This window comes from Neomonachus schauinslandi, chromosome 15 (genome assembly GCF_002201575.2).
Source record: "Neomonachus schauinslandi chromosome 15, ASM220157v2, whole genome shotgun sequence".
Taxonomy (NCBI): Eukaryota; Metazoa; Chordata; class Mammalia; order Carnivora; family Phocidae; genus Neomonachus; species Neomonachus schauinslandi.
The window spans coordinates 40,066,336-40,088,882 of record NC_058417.1 but is presented as its reverse complement, the minus strand read 5'-3'; the positions used below and the strand labels follow the sequence as shown (position 1 = coordinate 40,088,882).

The window sequence follows — 22,547 nt, the reverse complement described above, 5'->3', positions numbered from 1 at the left end:
GGGGGGGGGGGACTCAAGGAAGGCTTCATCCAGATGGTCTGGGTAGCCCAGAGAGCCTGGGGACTGCCTAGATCTTTTCTGTGTTGATGTCCCAGAGCCAGGTGGAAAAGGTGATTACCGAAGGGAGCCTTACTGCAGATGCGGGGTGCATTTGTACGCTCCATGTTGGGGTTTGGGTTGTAGGAAAAGTGTTCTGCCTCCTAGTACTCAAGGAAGGCTTCCTGGAAGAGGAGGTCTGGGGCTGACAGCTCAGATGTCATGCTTAGAGCTCTGAGCCACAAGGGAGAGTCAGACTTTGGGCCTTGGTGCTGGGCTGGGGTAAAGCAGAGGACCCCAGACTGTAGAAAAAAGGGAAGTCAGGATGCTGCCCTCTGGATCCAGCCAGGACCCCACAGACCTTCTAGAGATCATCACAAGCCCAAGGACAGACAGAGATCCAATGCAGGTGGGAGGGCTTCCTGTGTATGTCTAGTTTCCCCATTCCGTTGTCTCCTTCCACCACACAAACTGTCATTGTCAGAAAGTTCTTTCTCATATCTGACCTTCATCCCTTCTGCTTCTGTGCCCGCTTCTTGCTTCTGGGAGGCAGTGTGCTGTAGTGGAAAAAGCAGGGTCGTTGTGGTCAGTTAGACTTGAGTTCTATCACTTGTACCTACCGTGTGACCTTGGGCAAGTTACTTAACCTCTTTGAATTTGCTTCCCCACCTGTAAAATGGGGATAATAATAGAACCCACCTCATAGGGTGGCTGCAAGGATTAAATGAGAATACGCACGGAGAGCGCTTAGCATAGTGCCTGGCGCCTGGTGAGAGCTCAACAAGTGTAAGTGTCCCCTCTTGTGTAGGACAGCAAAGCCGATCTGCAGGGGGGGCGGGGGGGGTGTGGAAGTTTTTTTTAAACTTGGCCAGAGAGTGCAATGCCCTTCACCACCACCACCCCTCCAGCCCCTGCCCCCTGCTTGTCCCTGGATCTCAACTGGATCTGTCTGGGCTGCCCAGGGCCCCTCTCCTCCTCTTTTAGTCGCCAGGGGTGAGGAGGGCGGCCCCAACATGGCAGGGGCCACTGGTAGCAGGAGCCCACTTGGGCCTGTGCCTTAAGGGAACAGAGTGGCTTAGAGACCCAACTGAAAAAAAATGCCCCGTTGTCATCACCTCCCTGCCCTCCCCACCTCCAGAAATCCACAAGTTGAGATCAAGCCGCACTAAATTTTTCCAGGAAGATAAATAATACAAGTGACTGAAAGTCCTGTTTGGGGATTGTCCAAGCTGCCGTCCAATGGAAAGACAGCTTTAGTCCCTGGCCCGGGCTCTGGAGGCTGCTGGGGAAGGCTGGCTCTAGTAATCACCCTTAAACCTGGGCAGGGGAGGGAGTGCCCGTGCCCCCCCCGGGTGATTTCAAGGGCTCCACTCCCATCCTCCTCTGGCCATCCCTCTCCCTGTGGACTGAGGGGTCAGCAAGGCCAAGGGGATGAGCCTGTACGTCCCCTTCAAGATCACATTCCCCAGACCTGTGACTCTGGAGGTCCCTGCCCAGATGGTCACCAGCTTGCTGCCATGCAAGCCTCCGCCCTGGGCCTGTTCTCAATGCAAGTTATCCCACTAGCATGGGCACCCCTAAACCTGAGGGGCCCCTGGTGACGGCTAAGGGGCAGCTGTTTGCCAAGCATGAGGACGGAGCCAGGATATGAGTTTGGGCATCCACATGCGTGCATCAGAGTCCCTTGTGGTGCAGGAAGGAGCTCTCCCCACACAGTGTTGTTCTCCCGCAAAACTCCCCGGGGTCAGAGAAATCTGCATTGGAACCTGGTCTTCCAGGTTGTTCTGAGAGTGTCCTTGTCAAGATGGGAGGTTAGAACACATTGTAATTAAGAGTGCGTTGGCTTGGTTTCTAACTTTTAAATATTTAGCCATGCATAGGTGGGCCCCCACTCGTTCTCTTGCCCCAGGCCCCACAAATGTGAGGGGTGGGCCTGGCAGCACCTGCTATTCGGTGAATTCCCTTCCTGCTCACTCGGTCTCCCAGTCAAGCAGCACCCCTGTAAAACCGGGCTTAGGACACGCCCCCCTGGACCAGGAAGGAGCTTCAAGGTGAAATGGAGACTTGTCAGCTGTCACTAACAAGCAGTCCCCACTTGGGCTTGCTGACCTCATTCTCCACCCTAAAATTGGGACAGTTTTTTCAAATGTCCTGTGATGCTTAAGAGGGAATGGATGAGAGGGAGAGAGTCGCTTATCTCCCGAGCGTGGGGAGGGTGTGGGCACTCTCTGGGCCCCAGGAGCTCAGTGGAGCTGCTGCAGCAGGTGGGGAGGGCTGTGGGGCCGGGGGGGAGGTCAGGGCCAGACCCCACCACCCCTCCTGCCGCCCTTCTCAGAGAGGGAGAGAAGGAGGTGCCCGCAGCCAGGAAGGGGGCGTGGGTCTGTAATGTGGGTCCTCCTGTAAGTTTGGCTCTTGGGCTTTGGCTGGAGAAGAGTGTGGGGGCCAGCTGGCCAGGCAGCGGGGGTCATCCCTGGCGGGAATGAACGGCACACTGGTCTCGCCTCCAGCTGAGTGCCCTGTGGCACCTGGACACACCGTCTGTTCAGAGAAGAGAGACGCACGGCCTTTTGGGGGCCGACTCTGACGCTCATCAACTCTGATTGGGCTCTTTGAGGACCAGACCCGCCGCCTTGGCCTCGTTGGCGCCGTGGAGGACCTGATGGAGCTGGACACAGGCACACTCACCCTTGGACCCCCTCGCGTAGCCAGGCGCACTCGTCCCCCTACATGAGCTCGCAGATGGCGCTGTCCGCGCTTGCACACCCCAAACACGGCTCCGAGTGCAGTGGCAGGGATGGGGCCCCTGCAGGCCCACGCTGACACGTGCACCTGGGCCACCCACCTGCCTCCACCACAGCCACCGTGTCACCCTCCCTGATCGGTGACTTTTCATTCACCTTGGATGACCTGCCAGCTCCAGTGGCCAAGAGTTGGCTTACTCGGGGGTGGCTTGGAGCCAGACGCCTGCAGCGCTTTGGTGTTGGGGACAGAAGACAGCAGTGCCCTCCTGGGGCTCCCTGCAAACCCCACTGGACTCGACATTCAGCACCCCTGCCCCTCCCCCTGGTCTGTCGGGAGTGTCCCCAGGCCCTGAGTCTCTCAGTCTGTCCCTGCATAGCTCTGGGAGCCTCTTTCTGCCTCTCAGCTCGTAAGTGCATCTGTCCTCGGGTCCCCTGCTTGGTCCTTCCCCTGTACCTATGCCTGTCATTTCCATCTGTCCCTCCTTCTCTCCCCGTCTCTGGGTCCTACTCTTTTCAGTGTGTCTTTTTCTCTCTCTCTTTTTCTCTGTATGAGTGTCTCTGTCCCCCTCTTTCTAAGTCCCTTTCTTTTTCTCTGTGTGTCTCTGCCCCTCTGTCTGTCACTCACACACACTTCCTCTCAGGCTCTCTCCTTGTCTCAGCTCTGTGTCTCTGATTGTGTGGCATCTCTTGAGTTCGTCTGTCTTTACCTCTCTCCCTCTCTCCCTCTAAGTCTGGGTGTGTCTGATCCCCATCTGTCTTACTCTCGTGAGGTGTCCCAGAGGAGCAGGACAGCCAGATGTCCAGATGTCTCTGGGTGTGTAGAAGGTGACGAAGCACGGGGTGGGGTGCTGGCCTCACTTCTGGGCCACTCCACTGCCCGGTGTGGAGGAATATCAGTTCTGAAGAGGATGGATGTCAGTCCACCTCCCCCAGCTTCTCTGTGGAGAACTCCAGAACTTGGGGGCTTTGGCTCCAGACTTCTTCGTCAGCGACAAGGCCCAGGGTCATGGCCGGGGAGCAGGGCTGGGGGTTCCGAGCGACCAAGAAGAGAGCCCCTTGTCTGTCTGGTTGATCTGATTGACCCTGAGCTGAAGGAAGGGTGTTGGGGACTTGGAGTCTCCCTCAGAAGAGGGGCTGACTTGACACTTTTCCTCGAAGCAGCCAAGCTCAACGCACCCACCCCAGGCCCCAGCTTCCTGCTCCAAACCACCGGCGGACTCCCCGCCCTGTTCCAAACACTTCTGCCAACAGGCCTGGGGCGAGGGGCCTGCTCCGCCGCCCTGTCCTCTCCCCAGGCCCCCACCTCAGCCGGCCTCTCCTCACTGCCCTGGCCTTTCACACAGGAGCAGCTGTGTTGGCTGTTTGTTTTTTTGACTAAGGTTTCCTTGGGCAGGGAGAGGACCGAATCCACAGATAGTTCTCCCCAGTTCAGATGCCCCGGCAAGAGGCCAGACCGGGCCTGCCGTGTCCCACTCCCCTCACTGCCCTCCCCCCAGGTCCCCCCTGCCTCTTCTCCATCCTCCAGCCTCAGACTTTTCTCCCCTCCTGGTCTCAGTCCGTGACTCCTCCCACGGGCAGGACGGGCAGGATGGGGAGTATGAGTCACACTGCTCACCACCCCATCCCTCACTGAGGGACGATATTGGGAACTGGAACCCTCCGGTTCTTTTGGGGGAGCTGCTGCAGCAGGTGGGGAGGGCTGTGAGGCTGTTCAGAGGAGAGAGACACACAGGTGTGGTCTTCGGAAAGTGGCAGAAGTCTGCACACCTGCCTAACCCGTCTGGCTGAGGCTTGAGTCAGGGCTAGCGTGAGACCCGAACAGAGAAATAATGCTCTAATGGGCTTACGGCCACCAGGGATCTGTCCCAGAACCATCTCCCTGGGACCCTAAGGTCCGTTCCTGGATTGTGGAGCCGTACTAGATACAGAACTGTCTCATCCTGCCCTCTGAGCACCTGAAGAGGTAACGAAATCCCCACCCAGGCAGAGTCTGGATTTGAAACCAGGTCTCCTCACTCCCCACAGCCAGGCCCCCTCACCGGCTTGGGCCAGAGCTGCCCCTTGAGCAAAAAGAACCCACTTCTCTCCACATCTCACCCCCCCTTCACGTTCCCTCTGTCCTCACTGGCCTGCAGTAGAGGCTCCTGGTCCCCACCCGTGTGTCCCCGGTTGGAAAGGGAGTGTAGGGGCAGGTAGCATTCTTGTGACCTCGTTCTGAGATCTGCTGTCCTAGTTAGCAGCTTCCTGAGGGGAGAGGGACATGAGAAGCTTTTAGACATGGTTTCAACCATCTGGGTGCTAATTGGGAATGCGACTGTCCCTAGGCTGAGGCTGGGACAGCTATTCCGGGGCTTCAGGATGAGGTGTGGAGGTGGAGAGGCCAGAGGGGAGATCAGGAAGTTTCCCCAAATAGCCCAGCCCGCAGCCAAAAGTGGGAGCCGGGTGGTGGTGGGGGCAGCCCAGCCGGGGTGCAGCTGGCCAGTTGGCAAAGGGACCTGGGCCTTGGGGAGCTGGGCAAGGGGCAGGGAAGAAGCAGGGCTGCCATTGTCTTCTTTTCTCCCTTGCTAATGGGCTCCTCTGGAACTTGGTGTCATGAATAGGGGGGGGCAGGGATTGGGATAGAGGTGGAAGGGTATATCTCTGTCCTGTCCCTTTTTTCTCCCAAGGGCCCTCGTGAGCTCCAGCCCATTCCCATGCCCCTCACCATCGTGACACTGATTTATTCATCCCACAAATATTTATTGAGCACCTACTATGTGTTACACTTGCTAGGCTTGCCCTGGGAATTCAAGGGGGGAATAAGACAGGGTGAAGAAGGAGTGCAAGGAGGCAGGAAGGAACTCTACCTTAAGGAGGGCAGTGAGGGAAGGCAGCTCATGGAGGTGGCATTTCGGCATCAGCCATGAGAAGGCAAGGTAGGGGCTGGGAGGAAAAGAGTGCTCCAGGCAGAAAGAATAGGGTTTGAGAACGCTCCAAGGTCAGGGGGACCTCGCTGTGCTTCAGGGAGAGAAAGAGCCCAGTGTGGCCGGAGTATCCTGAGCAGGGGAGGGAGGGGTACAAAAACATCTGAGGGGCACAGGATCTTTTGACCTGGACATTTGGACCCCCGGGATGTTTTGAAGGCAAACATTTTAAACCAAAACATACCAGCACTGAAGACTTTTTTAGAAAGTGGTTTCCAGTTTGAATTCTTTTCATCCAACTTAATTTCTTGATCAGATTTTTCCATTTTTCCTATATGGTACAGCTAAACACATTTCCATTTTTTAATATTCCATTTTAATTTTACTGGAATTATTTTCATCGGCATCAATGTAAAATGTAAAATGTTGCTGTCGAGATCTGATCCATCAATCAATTCGGCATCCATTGAAGGCGCCTGATCTTAGTCTCAGCCATTGTGTGACTGACTCAGTAAACACATCTGATTTTGGAAGATTTAAATTTTTTTTTTTTTTTTTTTTTTTTTAAAGATTTTATTTATTTATTTGAGAGAGAGAGAGAATGAGAGACAGAGAGCCTGAGAGGGAGGAGAGTCAGAGGGAGAAGCAGACTCCCCGCCGAGCAGGGAGCCCGATGCGGGACTCGATCCCGGGACTCCAGGATCATGACCTGAGCCGAAGGCAGTTGCTTAACCAACTGAGCCACCCAGGCGCCCGGAAGATTTAAATTTTAAAAAACATTTGTGGTCAAGACTGGATTCTTCTGTCCATTTTCATCAATGAGGAGTTTTTCTGTATCTGGTTCTAGCCATCATCAGTGTTAGATCTACTGGTAACATCCTCAGCTGGAGAGTTGTATTTCTATCTCAGTAAATCTGTGGGAGGAATCCAGTGGAAGGGCGGGTTGGAAGAGGAGAGGGTTTGCGGGAGGTGGGCAGAGGCCAGATCTTGCAGGCTGGGGATAAGGATTCTCCTAAGATGAAGGTGAGGGAGAAGGCTTTGGAGGTTTAGGGCAGGAGAGGGACATGATCAGATTTCTGTTTTTAAAAGGCTCCTTCTGGTGCATGGAGAACAAACCGGAAAGGTGAGAGATGGAGAAGAGGAGGCAGGGAGGCCGGTGAGGAGGCTGTTATGTCAGTCCATGTGGTAAAGGAAGCCAAAAGATTGAAGAAAGATTAGGGAGACAGAAAGGGTAACCAGAGTAACCTCCGTGTCATTCCCCACCCCCTCAGCCCCTGCCAGTCTCTTCCTCTGGGGCCCCAGACATCTTAGACTCTGACCACCCGGAATTTGCACAGGGTAGAGACCAAGAATGGGGTGTTTTCCGTGGGGCTGCCTCCCAGTCTGTCTCCTGGCTGAGTGCAGCTGAGGTAGGGTCAGGGATACACTGCTGAGGTTGGGGAGGAAGGGCTAGCTGGGGTGGGGGACGGCCTTCAGATCCGCCCAGCCAGAGCACGTGGCCGGAGAGGCCAGGGCGACCGCAGGCCTGGCGGTGAAACAGACCCAGACACAGGGCGCTTGTCTGGCCGTGGCTCTGAGCTCAGGGTGTGACCCTGGGCAGGGGTACAAAGGGGCCTCTGTCAGTGCAGGGCACAGAGCCCATCTGGGCCAGGCCAGGCGCCGGAGGAGTGAGGGAGGTGGGCCTGGGGGTGCCAGGAGAAAGAAGGCTTGAAGTGCTGTACACTCGAGGTTTGGGTGTCGTCTCAGGCAGTCCCTTCCTCTCCTTGATCCTCAGTCTCCTCACCTGTAAAATGGAATCTTAATCCCTGCCTCCCAGACCTGGTGCATTGTCAGGACCCACTTCGTTGATGGACTAAAGCATCACCTTCATAGAATCGTGTATTTTTAAACATTCACACATAGTGATTACCATGTGCCTGTTTGCCAAACCCTTAATGACTATTGGCTCATTTAATCCCCATAGTGACCCTCTAAGAGAGGTAATATTTATTCTTATTTTACAGATGGGGAAACCGAGGCACAGAGGTGGCCAAGGTCACACAGTTAGAAAGTGGCAGAGGTAGGATTGAACCCAGGCATTATGGCTGTACTATGTTGCTTCCCAAAAGAAAGGGGTGGCCATCATGCCAGGCCCCTGAAGTGGGGGGACCCTGATTCTTCAGCAGGGATAGGGGTGTCTTCTGGCACACCCATGCCTTAGAGAACACAAGTGTGCAATGTCTCCTATCCCAGGGCCTGGCCTGCAGGGCAGGGCTAAGGGTACGATAGGAGAGAGGGAAGTCAGACTCCGCAAGAGGAGTCCGGAGGAAGAAACCTGGGAGGAGGGATGGAAGAAGGATCTCTCGGAGCGGGTCACAACCCTGCCACCTTTGGCAGGTGTGGGGACAGCTGTGCCCAGCAGAGGCTGGGTAGATTTGGTATTCCCTCAACTAGGACGAGGCAAACCCTATGGGATGCCAGGTGGTTGGGCTGCGGGGGCAGTGAGCGGAGGAGGAGGAGGAGGAGAAAGAGGAAGAGGAGGAAGACCACGACGACGAGAAGGGGACCCGAGAGAGGGGTGTGGTGTAAAGAAATTCATTAGCCATGGATGTATTCATGAAAGGACTTTCAAAGGCCAAGGAGGGAGTCGTGGCTGCTGCTGAAAAAACCAAACAAGGTGTGGCAGAAGCAGCAGGAAAGACAAAAGAAGGTGTTCTCTATGTAGGCTCCAAAACCAAGGAAGGAGCGGTTCATGGTGTGACAACAGTGGCTGAGAAGACCAAAGAGCAAGTGACAAATGTTGGTGAGGCGGTGGTCACAGGGGTAACAGCAGTAGCACAGAAGACCGTGGAGGGAGCAGGGAGCATCGCAGCTGCCACTGGCTTTGGCAAAAAGGATCAGCTGGGCAAGAGTGAAGAAGGAGGCCCACAGGAAGGAATTCTGGAAGATATGCCCGTTGATCCTGACAATGAGGCATATGAAATGCCTTCTGAGGAAGGGTCTCAAGACTATGAACCCGAAGCCTAAGGAATACTTTTGCTCCCAGTTTCTTTTTTTTTTTTTTAAGATTTTATTTATTTATTTGAGAGAGAGAGAATGAGAGAGAGCACATGAGAGAGGGGAGGGTCAGAGGGAGAAGCAGACTCCCTGCCGAGCAGGGAGCCCGATGTGGGACTCGAGCCAGGGACTCCAGGATCATGACCTGAGCCGAAGGCAGTCGCTTAACCAACCGAGCCACCCAGGCGCCCTGCTCCCAGTTTCTTGAGACCTACCGAAAGATGTTCCATCCTGTACAAGTACTCAGTTCCAACATGCCCAGTCATGATATTTTCTCAACGTTTTTACAGTGTATTTTTTTTTTTAAGATTTTTTTTTTATTTATCTGAGAGAGAGAATGGGAGACAGAGAGCATGAGAGGGGGGAGGGTCAGAGGGAGAAGCAGACTCCCTGCCGAGCAGGAAGCCCGATGCGGGACTCGATCCTGGGACTCCAGGATCATGACCTGAGCCGAAGGCAGTTGCTTAACCAACTGAGCCACCCAGGCGCCCTTTACAGTGTATTTTATTTTTTTAATTTTTAAAATTTTTTTTTTAAAGATTTTATTTATTTATTTGAGAGAGAGAGAATGAGAGAGAGCACATGAGAGGGGGGAGGGTCAGAGGGAGAAGCAGACTCCCCGCCGAGCAGTGAGCCCGATGCGGGACTCGATCCCGGGACTCCAGGATCGCTTAACCGACTGAGCCATCCAGGCGCCCTTTACAGTGTATTTTAAACTCTTCCATCAGCAGTGATTGAAGTTATCTGTACCTGCCCCTACTCAGCATTTCAGTGCTTCCCTCTCACTGAAGTGATTATATGGTAGCAGGGTCCTTGTGTGCAATTGATACTGTGGCTTCAAATCTAAAATGTTAAATTAAAACGGTGCCATGTGGTTGGAGAGCCTAGGGTCTGGTCGGGCAGGACGCGTGGACAGAGTGGCACAGGGGCTCTGGCCAAGGAGCCGAGGGGAGCGAGGAAACCGATCCTAAGCCCACAGCAGTGGGGCCCTTCAGGCTCCATGATCAGCCTAGGAGCATGCCCACGACCTCACTGGGAGGAAGGCGGCGCTTCCCAGGCTGAGGGCAGAGATGCGTCAGCATGTCCCGAAGCGGCAGATGGTCCCATGAGCGCGTGGCTGCGGTCAGTAGTGGGGGGCTCTCAGTGCCAAGCTCAGAGCTCAGACTTCGTCTCCTAAACATATCTCTAGACATCTCTAGAGGGTTGCGGCCCAGCCCAGGATGCCAGACAAATTACATGGACAGGCACTTGGGAAAACTGCAGAGCAAGGGGTTCTCACCTTTGGCTGAACATCAGGATCACCTGGACAGAATTTAAAATCTCGTTGTCCAGGCGGCACCCCAGCCCCGTCCCGTCAGAACCCCTCGGGAGGGGCCCAGCGATCAGAAGCTTTCAGAGCTGCCCCTGGGAGTCCAGTGAGCCGCCACGGTCGAGGACCCCGAGGCAGGCCTGTCCCTCATGTCAGCCAGGTCTGGGCTGAACTGTCCCCTCCTGAGAGAGGCTTTTCCTGGCCACTCATCCTCCCTGACCTCGTGTGGTTATCTACTTAGTGACCATGACCATCGCCCCTAGATTGCAAGCTCCATAACAGCCCCTCAGGACTTTTGTTCAGTGCTGGATCCCCTGGGCGAAGAATGGAGGGCCTGGCTTGTGGCTGGTGTCCAACAGATGTTTACTCCGCGAGTTTCCTAATTCCCTACTCTGTGGTCGGCACAAAGGGAGGCATCTCCCTACATCGTCCCTTAATCTCCCCAATAACCACATGACGCAGATACCATTGGGCCCATTTTATAGATCAGAGAGGTGAAGCCACTTGCCCAAGATCTGACGACTCCAGTGCCTGGTGTCTGTCCCGGGGCCCCACACTGCCTCCCAGCTCAGGCCATTGAGCAGCCCTGGGGCCGGACAGAGGGCCTGAGGGGCCTGGGACATGTTGACGCAGCCCATCCCAGGGGCGTTCTTGGAACTTCTCGGCTGGTTTTGAAAGGCCTCCTTCATGGCCAGCGAGGGCCTTGTGCTTCCGCCCACATGCCAATTAGAGAGGAGGACTCCTTGATGTGGTCGGCACTTCTCCGTGGCCAGCAAGGTAGACCAGGGCCACCCCACCATCTCCCTCCCTCCTGCTCGGGGTGACGCTGAGATCTCAGGGTCATTTTCAGCCTCTCCCTGCCTCCATCCTTCTGGATCCAGCTTCTAATACTGAGGAAGGGGAAGGGCCCCAGGGTCCAGTGGGGTGGGCCAGGGTGAGAGGATTCTGTTGAACAGACTAACTAAATAAGAGCATCAGGAAATGAAGGGTGGGTCAAGAAAATGCAAAGATCTTAGTTTCTTCAGGGTTGATCCTGGCTGGTAGTCAGGGCCTTTGCCGGCCTGCTCTGAATGCAGCTCTTTAAGTAAGAGGGAAGGTAGCCAAGGTCCTGGTGAGGACCCCCGGGCCCTCAGCCTTTCCCTTCCCTCCCATGGGGCAGTATGGGGAAGTCCCCCCAGTAGGCTGACTGCCTTCTCGATTGCTGCTATTGAAGCTAATATTCTGGGGAGGGGGCCACCCTGCTGTAGGCACCCCAGTTCCCAGATTCCTCTCCTCCAGCTCCGGCCTCTCCTATAGAACCCAGGCAGCTTTGCCAAGCCAGGTGAGGAGGTTGAAATAATTTCCGTTGCGTTGGCAACAAACACAAGCTGGATACAGCTTTGGACTGGGAAAGAGTGGGGACAGGCTGTCAGCCTTGCGAGGCAATGGGCAGGAAGGGAGGGGTTTGGTCTGGACATGGGGATGGGCACCCTGGGCGGGAGGGGGGATCGTGGGTGACATTTTGGGGGTCCCACCCAGACCTGTGTGCCTGGCTTCTCTTCTTGCCCCATTGGTTTCTAATGCACAGCTGTGAGGAAGTTCTTTCTGCAGTCTGATCACAGTCCCTCCTGCTGTAACAACGTCATCCTTCACGGGACCATGGCTCCTCGCAGCTTGCAGGGGTTGGTCCGTATGTTGTCTTAGTTAATCTCCTCAGCTGTCAGCCTTGGGTTAGGGAGTTATTATCAGTTATTGTCATTGTTATCCCCATTTCACAGACAAGGAGACTGCGGTGTGGAGCAAAGGGGCGTGTTCCCAGGCTCGGGATAGTAAGTGGCAGAGTTGTAATCAGTGCACGACTGCCGGGTCCCAAGTTACTTGGGTTCCCCTGAGGCCCTCCAAACAATGCTCCCGTCCCCCAGACAACGCTCACCCTCTCCCCCAACTCCTCCCCCTGCCATCTCACCGCAACTCAGAAGCAGCCCAGACCTGGAGAAGTCATTCTGTCCATCCCCCTGCCTCTAGCCCAGTGCAGTGGAGCCTCCACGTGGCCAGTATCTGGAGCTCATCTGGCCACGGTCCAAGAGAGGGTGATGGTGGCAGTCTGGGGAGTCAAGGGTGTCAGCTGTCACTGCTACTTTTTGAGCAAAGACTTTTAGAGTTTAATGTGATAATCTCATTCTGATTACTGCAAACTGAGGACCTCTTGCTCATCCAGGAATCCATCACCGGCCTCACACAAGGAGCAGGGAGGCTCCGCTGGGCCCTCCTGCCTCCCCACCCCCCATCCTCCTGCATGCTGAGGTGGACTGAGCCTTTTGGTTTGGTTTTAGAGGAAAGAAGATGGTTCTAGATCATGGGAGGGATGATTTGGGCCTCCCTACCTCGAGACCTGGACAAGTGGACCCCGATTCTTCCCTTTTACATCTGAGAAGTTAGTGTTCTAGGAAGGTTGGGAAGAGCTGCTGGTGAGTCTGGGTGGGAGGCCGGTCAGAGGGCACAGAAAATCAGCCCAGCGAGGGACACAGGACGTCATCACAGCACCCCCCACCCCATTTTGCTGGCTGGGAAACCAAGGCCTGTTGCTGTTGCCTCCACATCATGCCTGCCCAGAAGTGAACCAATTAACACCGTGTCTGGTTCTGTGCTCCCAGCGCCTGTCTCATTATTTGGGGATTTATGTCTCGGTCACCGTGAAGGACGACTGTCCCGGTTTCCACTGGGGGGAGCCTGGCCAGCCCTGGAGCTCAGCAGGGCAGGGGGTGGTGCCATCCTGCTTGGGGCAGGATGGGGATTTAATTTCAGGGGGATTTGCAACCAGTGGGGAGCCGCCCTGGGCACATGGTGGCTCTGGGCTATTTTGGGAGGCAAAAGGCTGGCCCCGTTGGGGGAGGGATCATGGCGGACTTGTTCAAGTCTTTAGTGAGTTTGCCCTTTCAGCAACGGAACAGAAAGGAGCTGTGATGGACGGGACAGGCCCACCTGAGGTTGGGACTTCTCTCACCCTCCTGGAACCCAGGGGCCCGGAACCACTCTGCGTACCCCCGCCCCAGTGGGGCCATGAGCAGACTAGAAGCAGCCAGCTGGGCAGGGGTCTACAGCTCCTTACCTGAGCCTCTTCGCTGTAGGCTTTGCTTCAGCCGGGGCTCTTGGTATTATTACTATGAATGATTAGTATAACCATCTCATAATTTTGTGGTAGAAATTATATTTACTGAGCACTCAGGGAAGGCCCCATGGGGCTGGGAAGAGGGCTCAGCCTGAAGGCAGACACAACCAGGCTCCTGTCCTGTACAGGCCGATTCCAAGCTGGTACCATGGGCTACATAAGTCCCGTCCCCCTTTTAAGCCCCAGTGCCCGGTCTCTCAAGCGGGGACCGAACACCTCATTAAGGATGCCCATATTATTAATTGGATGCATATGATGTCGGGCACTCTGCAGGGATGATCTCGCATTACCCTGGGCTTAGTTGTTACGTATTCATGGCCCCGTTCTAAAGATAATGAAACTGAAGCTCAGAGAGGGAAAGTCACTTGCCTCAGCCCACACAGCCAGAGTAAGGAACCCAACCCATTTCTGGCTCTCACAATGAGAGTCAGTTCGTTCCTCAAATCCAGCAACATGGGTTGGTTCTCTTTGGAGTGCCAGGCACTGTTCTAGGGCTGGGGATTCCTCACAGACAAGGCCGAGGAAGAGGAAATAATGGGATGAGACTGGGCTGCCATGAGAACTGAGTGGCCCAACTAGAGACTAGGTGGCTTTATTTGGACTAAGGGTCATTTTCTGGCTGGGGGGCGGGGGGAGGCAATAACCTGGGGCCTGAAGCCCTCCTCCGACAGTGGTAGGTAGGTGAGGGAGCAAAGCACCACCTCCCCGCCCCTCCAGCTCCCATTATTATGAAGAAGCTTTCCGTGTTTCCTTCCTCCTCACCCCACCATTAGGGGAAAAGAGTCCCCAGGCATTGTGAGATAAAGCCTTTAGAAGCACCAGGACCTGGAGCAAAGACAGCCTAGGGCTTGGAGTCAACCAGATGGATTTCAACTCCACCTCTTTCTAGCTGTGTGACCTGGGGCAGTTGAACTAACCTCTCAGAGCCTCCATTTCCTTATTTTTGAGCGGAATACTGACCTTTGAGGACTATGGGAGGATAGAGGTGTGGGAAGAGTACAGGATACAGAAGGCCCACAGTTAATGACAGTGTTTTGTCTGTGTGCGGGGTTGGAGTTCAGCCACGTGTTCTTCCTACCCAGGTAGCTGGGTAAAGCCACGTCCCTGCCGTGGTACTAAGCTGGTTGGTACCTGTGGTCCCGCTGAATGATTTCAACAGGCTGTGGGCAGAATGGGAGCTCCAGCAAGCCGAAACCTAGGTCTGGTGCTCACAGTTCAAGAAACTGCTCTCTTGGCGACTAAGTGGGGAGGCTGAGCTTGCCAGCGTATCTCGGAAAAATAGCCCCGAGGGGTTTCATGGACCCCCCCCCCCGCCCCGCCCCCGCCCAGTTCTGTATAGAGCTGACTAAAGAGTGCAGAAAAGTTAAGGGGTGGACAGCATTCTTAGAAAACAGGGTTGAGGATGGGGGGCAGTGATTCTCTCCCTTGTTCTGTTTTAAGGAGGACATTGAAAGCCTAAATCAGTTTAGAGGGATGTGACTAGGATAATAAAACCCCTGGGAATGCATTTTTATTAATTGCTTAGTTCGGCTCAGTTGGTCACCACATAAGGTCCTGGGCAGAAGGGAGTGAATAAAGGCCTAGAACTACCCCCACTTAGTGCAGAGGGGTGGCTGGGGCAGGATTTGGGGAAGACATTTCAATACGATGTGGAAAGTACAGTGTTAGGGACCAACGCAGAGTGTCCTGGGAGCACGTAGGAGGGGCTTCCTGGAGAAGGTGGCCATGTCAGGGGAAGAAGGGTTGAGGGAAATGGGTCTCTTGAGCTGGGAGAAGGGACCCCTTAGGAAGAAGCTGTCAGCCATGTTCAGCTGACTGTGGAAGGTGGTATACGTTTCTTCCACTCGACCAAGGAGCGGATCTAGGACCCATGCAGGAACATTATAGGAAAGCAGCTTTCAGGCTCCCATACAGATAAGATTTCTGTCACTGAGAACCACCCAACGATGGAATATTCTGTCTTGTGAGGCAGGGAGCTCCCTGTGGCATGTGCAAGCAAGCAGAGGCCAGAGGGTAACTTGTCAGGGACAAGTTACAAAAGGGACAGGATGACCTCTAAGACCCCTTCCAAGTCTGAGCAACTGTGACCCTCCACGGCCAGACACAGGATGCGGACTGTGCCGGGGAGAGGTGTGACTGGATCAAGTTAGAGGCCGGACGGTGAGGCGTATGTGTGCGGTGACTATCAGCCCCACCCTGGGCTTTTTTATAGTAACCGCTTTATTAAGATCTAATTCACGGAGCATACAATTCGCCTCGCTGAAGTGTGCAATGTAATATGGATTTACTTTTAGAGTGGGGAGGAACTCATGCATTGCTTCAACAACTGTTTATCGAGCATCTGTTAGCTACACATCAAGCTTTGGGCTGGTTGCTTTAGACACTTGGGAGGTAAAGGCCGTGCCCTCTGGAGGAGACAGGTAAGTGTCCAAGCAGAAGGACATCGTGGGGGATGTGCCAGGAGGGAAATAGCCCGGGGCTGGAACAAAGAATAATGGGCGGGGACAATGGGGCCTGGAGAGGGGACATTGGAGCTGAGGCCTGAGCCACAAGGAAACAAGCCTGTGAAGGTTAGGGGAGGGTTCCAGGCCGAGGGAACAGCAGTGGCAAAGGCCTCAAGACAGGAGTGAGTTGATGGGTGTGAGGACAGGGAAGAAGTTCTGCTCAACTGAGGGGCAGCCAGGTGCCCTGCCCCAGTGGGCGAGGCTTGGCCAGGGCTCCCCAAGGTGGGACTTCCTCTTTACAGGGCCCGGTAAACACAATGCCCTGAGCACAATGGGGGTGAGCACAACAGGGGGTGAGCTGTATTTTTTTTTTTTTTTAAGATTTTATTTATTTATTTGAGAGAGAGAAAGAGAGAGAGCACACGAGAGGGGGGAGGGTCAGAGGGAGAAGCAGACTCCCTGCTGAGCAGGGAGCCCGACGCGGGACTCGATCCCGGGACTCCAGGATCATGACCTGAGCTTAAACAACTGAGCCACCCAGGCGCCCGGGGGTGAGCTGTATTGACGCATCTTCTTGGGATACAAGAGCCATTTCTACCCCCTTTCTTTGAGACTCACTTTCTTACCCTATTACTGCCTCTCCATTAACAGAAAGATGGCAGAGCACTCTCAGGAGGTCATGCCTCCAGCCCCTGCCTCCTGCCCACCCCTGCTTGGCTTCATGCCCCTGCCCTGTGCCGCCCCTCTGGGCCAGACACCATGCACTGATGCCCTGGGAGAAATCAGAAAAGATCCCCAGCCACACACACGGGTGAAGTTTCCCCCGCTGGCTGTCTCCCCTGACCTCCGGAAAGGGATCCTAGGAGCAGTCTTGAGTCTCCCGCTTGGTGCTCACTTGGTGTGTGACTGGGGGCCAGTGACAATCTTTCAGTTTCCTGGGCTGTAAAATGGGGATCACACCAGTTCAGGCAGAGTGGTTATGAGGATTGAAGGCCATCCCTCCTGGCACCCAGTAGGTGCTCCCTGAATGTCAGTTTCCTCCTTTTCTCCCAGCTTCCGCCCAAAAGAGGGGCAATTTGCAGGGGGTGGGGAGATCACAGAAGAGCCCTGGGAGATGGCCACTTTGGGACTCCCTTCCCTGAGCTCTAGGGCCCCTCGGACGCCAAGGGGCATTCATGCCTGGCCGGCCAGGGATAAGGATACTCACCAATGGGCGCAGCCCTTCTGCAGGAGCACCCCTGGGTCTCCCCTCGCCTGTCCTCTTGGGGAGCCCCGCCGCGCAGCTCCTTTCCGGGGTCTCGCCTGAGCTCCGCTCCCAGCGGCGCGGCTCCTGGCACCTGCTCTGCGCCGGCCGGCCAGGGGCGGGCTCGGGAGACTGGCGGCTGCCCCGGGACTCGCAGGCCTGGGACTCACCCCGCCACGCACCTCCAGGAGCCGGGAATCCGGATCGCCCTGGGGGGCCGTGGGGAGCCGGATGCGGCCCCGCTCGGGTCGCCAGCGCCCTTCAGGTAGGCGGCAGCGCTGGCCGCGGGACCGCACTCCCGGCTCCCCATCCCAGACAGAGCTCCGCTGGGGCTGAGCGCCCGAGGGGCCCGCGCGCGGGAGCTGGGGGTGTGGGTGGCTCTGTAGGGCTGCGGGCAGCCGGGCAGCCGGGCAGCCGGGCAGCCGCAAGGACCCGGCCCCACCTTGTGGGGTGGGGGAGGTGGGCAGGCAAGAACCGCAACTTAGCCAAACGCCGGAGGTTGGGAGGGGAGACAACAAGAGTGATGGCAAGGACTTCCAGTTCTCCCTAGGGGAAGGGAGGCTGGAAGGGCAGAGAAGGTGAGACCCCCCCCCCCCACCCTAAGGAGGGGACCATGCTCTGGAGATAGGGAGCTCGACCAAATAACTCACTTTCTTTTCCTAAGGAGTTTAGAGAATCCCCAAATCAATCCACCCCTGTCAGCCCCTGGGATAAAATAGAATGGAAGGAGTAGGGGAGGGGAGATCTCCCATTGTCTTTTTGGGGGTGCAAAGAGCATACTCGCCACCCCCCTCCATTTCCAGGATTCCCAGTCATTGGAGGCCTTCCTGTCCGCCCTTCCCCCTTCAAGCCCATAGCCTCATCTTTGGCAAAGGGCATAGGTGGGGCCCTCCTGGGCTGCCTTCCACGCACAACTCTCAAACAGTCTGGGGACTCCCACCCCTCCTCCCTCTGGCTCCCCGGACTCATGCCCCAGCCCTAGCTTGGAAGTGTTGGTGGTGGAGCCCTCACGGGCAGGGGATGGGGTTTGGGGAGCTACTGCTCAGCCTGTGGGGAGCTGGGCTGGGCAAGCAAGCCATGGATGAGGAGGCGAGGGCACCAAGATCCTGGTCCTGATGCTAAGAGGGGTGGAGGTAAGGGGATCTCCTGCACAACAATCAGGTTTCCCAGGCCTGGCCTGGCAGCAGAGGCTAGAAAAGGGGGTGCTGAAGCTAGTACTCCCTTCCTAACCGCCCCTCCCCATCACCATCTTAGAGGCAGCTTCTCTGTGTGGTCACTGTGGTTAGATAGCAAGAAGGACTTCCTTCCTGAGGGTGGCTTGAGGCTCTTTTGAGGGAGATCACTGCCCAGGAGAGGCAGCCCCTATCTTTGGGGGTGTCAGGATGGCAGGAGGCCCTCTGGGACACCCAGCCGATAGGGGTGAGGACAGAGCACACTGGGGGAGGGGAAGTGGTGGGGGACGGTGACCTCATCTCTGGACCATGGCTCTCCCTCACCTCCCATGCCCTCTCTCTCCCTTCCTTGGAGCTGAGTTTAGGCTTTCAGCACCTCTCAGCCAGTTTACTCCTGAAATCCCCAGCACCCAGCATCCCCAGGGGAAGGTGATGGGCTGCCTCTGTCACCACTTTGGATGGGAAGGCAGACATGGCTGCTTTGGCTTGCCCAGTGGAAACCCCCCACCCGGCCCCTGACACCTGGAGCCTCCTGCCCTGGCAAAGCGGGGAGGTATGGGCTGGGGATTGGCATGGCTGGCCCTACTCAGGCCATCCTACTCCTCTAGCGGGGGGTCTCTGGCTCCTGTGGGGAGTCTGGGGTGTGACCTGGGTGTGACTCCAGCTCTCTGAGCCCACAGAATGGTGGGGGTAGATGCCACCCTGTGGTGGCCAAGCACTGAAGTGGCTAATTCCCCCTTCCTCACCCTGGAAAGGTGTCAGCCTTGGGAGAGGGGAGGTGGCAGGAGAGACCAATACGCTCAGTGGTGGCTCCTCAGGGGCACTGAGCTGGCAGCCAGGCCCAGGAGGGCTCACACTCTGCTAGGACAAGAACAAACAAGGCCTCTCTTCTTCCAGACACTTCTCTCCGCAGCTGGGTTGGTGGGGAGGGGCAGGACCCCCAGCTCCTGCTGGTGATCCTGTGAATGAGTGGGATGGGGGCTGCTGGGGCATGCACCCCCTCCGCCTGCATCACAGGATGGGAGAGGACTGGCCCTACTCACCTGCCTCTCTTTTCGACTCTGAGCCTCAGTTTCCTCATCTCTAATGCCTCCAGGGTTGTTGTGAGGGTCAATGGAGGTGCAGTTTGCACAGTGCCCAGAGTGCAAGGGGCGCCCACCACGGGCAGTTCTTTCTCCAAACCCACCCCGCCTCTCTCTGGTGGCTGCGGCAGACCAGTACGACCTGGTCTTCCCTTCACCCCCGCCTTAGAGGCAGCTGCTGGGAGTGGTGGTGGCACCACTGCCTGCCAAGGACCTAAGAGATTAGCCCAGCCCAACCCCCCTCTCTTTAAAGAGGGAAAACTGAAGCCCAGAGGGACAGGGACTAGCCCAAGGTTGGCCAGCCAGCCGGGCTCCCTTCTCAGAGGCAGGGCCTAGGACCTGGCTGGGGAAGGTGGGAGGGTAGATGTTGGCAGGCATGGGGGAAAATACCAGAGTGTAACTGGGCTCATTAAGGATCTAGTGAGGGAGCCCTTCATGCCCTGCCCAAGCCTGGGGACAGGCCTAGACCCTTCACTCCCACTAACCCTCTGGCAAAAGCGGCTCTTTCCTGAGGACCCCTTCCCAGCCTGCAGCTGAAACAGCTCCCTGCTCTGCACTGTTCGGCTTCCAAGGCCCCTTTCCAGCCAGAGCTCTTGGGACAGGCAGGCGGAGAGCTCCACCCCACTGCAGTGCCCGAGGCCCCACGGAGACCCAAGCCCTGAAGTCCATTCATCACTCAGCACTGGTGGTGGAGGTGGAGCCCTGGGGCCCTGCCTGGGTGCTCCCTCCATCCCCCACCCCCTCCAGCTCCCTAGGGGTGGACACACAGACAGACAGACAGACAGGCAGGCAGGAACCCTGGCCTCCATCAGCTCTCCAGCTCTGGTGTGAGTCTGCCTTTACATGGGTGGCTCCCTCCACCGTCCAAGCCCGGCTCCCTGCTGCAGCCTTGGCCTTCTCTCAGGGAAGGTGGGAGCAAGAGGGCTTTGTCTGTGCAAATCACAGACAGACAGACACCTGGGTACGTGCACGCTCTTTTGCTCTGCTTTCACTTGGTCATTTCCAGAACTCAGTTCAGGTTCAGTTCTCCCCCTTTCTTCACATCCCTCCCTCCCAGCCTCTCTGGCTCTGGCACCTTCCTGCCTGGCACTCCAGCTGTTAGGGGCTGGGCAACCCCAAGTCCCCCCAGGAGTCCTTCCCAGAATCTGAAAAACCCCCTCCCCACCCAGAAGTTCAAAAGAGGACTTGGCAGGCTTTAAGGAGATGGGGGGATAGGGCAGTGGTTAAGGACTTGGGCTCCAGGGTCAGACAAGTGTAGGTTTCCTGTCTGGCTATGAAACTTCTCAATGCCTGTTCTCTAATCTATGAAGTGGGATAATAGGTTAATAACAGTGCCCACCTCATGGGGTGTTATGAAGTTTAAAAGAGATCCTATGTGCAAAGCACCTGACACATAGGAAGGTCTCAATAAATGAGGTTGCAAGTCTGAAGAGGTGGCCTGGGCAGCTGGGTAAAGAGGGAGGCAAGGAAGCTTCTAGAAACAGCTCTTCACTGTCTTTCCATGTACTTTGAAGCAAGTCCACTCACCCCTTCTGGGACTCAATTTCCTCTTCTGTTAAAGAGAACATGTGAGCCAGGTCCTGTCCGAGTGTAGGTCCAGCGAGGGTGAGTCATGCTGCCGTTTTATAGGCAAGGGGTGCTGGCCTGCCGATGCTCACAGCAGGGGTGCCCTCAAAAGTGTCCACCTGTCCACATTTTCTGCCTGGGAGTCATAGCTTAGCTGGAGCAGTGTGGCTCCTGAGGGGAGAGCTGGGGAGGCTGGGTCAGGCCGGGCAGGTTGCAGCAGGCTGGCAGCCTGGCCAGGGGAGCACAATTAGCCCCGGAATCCAGGCAGGCCCTGTGAGCCCAGAGGCTGTATATCACAGAGGTTTAATCAGCCCCACGGCAGGTATTTGTCGGCTCTCTTGGGCTGTGTCCTCAGCCCGCCTGTCATAAATTGCACTGAGATTTCAAAATCCCCCGTCCCCTCGCTGGCAGGGCAGGCAGCTCTCCTAGGCCTGGCCAGGAAAACCTCATTCCCCTGAAGCCTCTTCCCCACTGGCAAGCGGAAACCCCCTTAAAACACTTGCATGCGGTACTTTCTTCCGGTTCCTTCCTCCTGCTGGGACGGTGTGCAGGCCAGAACATAACTCTGATGACCTCTCCCTCCAGGTGAAAGAGTGCAGAATGTAGGTGGGGACTCGCTCGGTGCAGCCTAGGAGGGGGTCGGCCGCAATGTGAGGGGAGTAACCTCCCAGGGTGCCCTCTGTGGGCAGGACTGTGCCCTGGGCCCCAGACACAGTGCCCGGGAGGTTGGCGTGGCTCGGGCTAGGGACGGCAGGAGTGTGGGGGAGTGGGGTCCTCCCCTCCAGGAGGGGTATGGAGTTGCCACCTTCGCTTCCCGCTAGGTGTTCGCGGCGCCACCTGGAGCCTGTCGCTGGTACTGCACCCTCGCTGCTCCACCTGGCTTCCGGGACGGCTGCCCCTCAAACCACCAGACACCGTCGAAAGCCCACGGGTCAGAACTTCCATGTAGCAGTTTCCTAGGGCCACGGCAACAAAGTATCACCAACCGGGTGGCCTGCACAACAGAAATGTATTGCCTCACAGTCCTGGAAGCTAGAGGTCCGAAATCAAGGTGTCATCAGGGTCGGTTTCTTCTGAGGGCTGTGAGGAGGTCACATGTCCCTGAGCTCAGGAATTCTCTGTCCCCACGAGGGGGGAGGGAGGCTCAGGCCGGGCCCTCAGGGGGGCCCCCCCCCCCCCCCCCCCGGGCCTTGGGCAGTCCAGGCAGAGAGCACGCACACAGATCCAGGAAGTGAAAAGGAACACAGTTCAGTGTGAGGAAGGGAGTTGGCAAGCCCAGAAGAGAGCAGGTTAGAGCTGAGGAGTCAGGCAGGAAGGTTCCAGAGAAGTGAGTCGGAACAGGAAGATGGTGTGTGGCAGATGAGGGGCCTGGAGGGGTGGCACAGGCGTGTGTGCGTGTGTGTGCGTGAGAGAGAGAGAGAGAGAGAGAGAGAGAGAGAGAGAGGGAAGAGGCTGTGTTCAGCCGACGCAGGCAGCAGGGCCCAGGTCGTTACTGAAAATACCAACTGTTGCCACGGCCTGGGTGGCCAACACAGCAAGGGACATCTGGAGCCACGTGGGTCAGGGGTGGGGATGGCTTCACACACTGTCAATGTTTGTGAATGTCACCCGGCGGGCACTGGGCACAGGGAGGTAGGGTTTCTGCAGTCACCCCTCTGGCCAGCGGCCGCAGCAAGCGCCACATGCCTGCCTGTCACAGGACTGTCAGTGCCTGCTGCGAGGCTGAGCATGGGGCCCTGGCTTCCCCCGGCGCAACTCCCCTAACCTCACCGCTGCCTCCCTCTCCCTGCTCCCCCGGGCCCCAAGGTCCAACTCTTCCTCTCTGAGCTTTGCTCTGTGGCCAAGTCCCAGGTGTCGGCCTCTTGGG

The 22,547-nt window shown here is 56.5% G+C and overlaps 2 protein-coding genes across 5 annotated transcripts in view; one reads left to right on the top strand and one right to left on the bottom strand.

Moving 5' to 3' along the window:
* LOC110573273 (signal transducer and activator of transcription 5B) overlaps positions 1–22,547 on the bottom strand; it is an 871,639-nt gene that overhangs the window by 174,342 nt on the left and 674,750 nt on the right. The gene's annotated exons all lie outside the window — the stretch shown is intronic.
* On the top strand, positions 8,264–8,686 carry LOC110573235 (alpha-synuclein-like). 4 transcript variants are annotated; one of them, XM_021681703.1, is made up of 3 exons: positions 8,264–8,384; positions 8,427–8,470; positions 8,504–8,686. In XM_021681703.1, exons 1-3 carry the CDS (start codon positions 8,264–8,266, stop codon positions 8,684–8,686), a joined length of 348 nt encoding a protein of 115 aa, XP_021537378.1. The 4 variants fall into 4 exon arrangements, with proteins under 4 accessions (XP_021537378.1, XP_021537376.1, XP_021537379.1 ...); XM_021681701.1 differs by having other exon boundaries at positions 8,264–8,470; XM_021681704.1 differs by having other exon boundaries at positions 8,264–8,567; positions 8,652–8,686.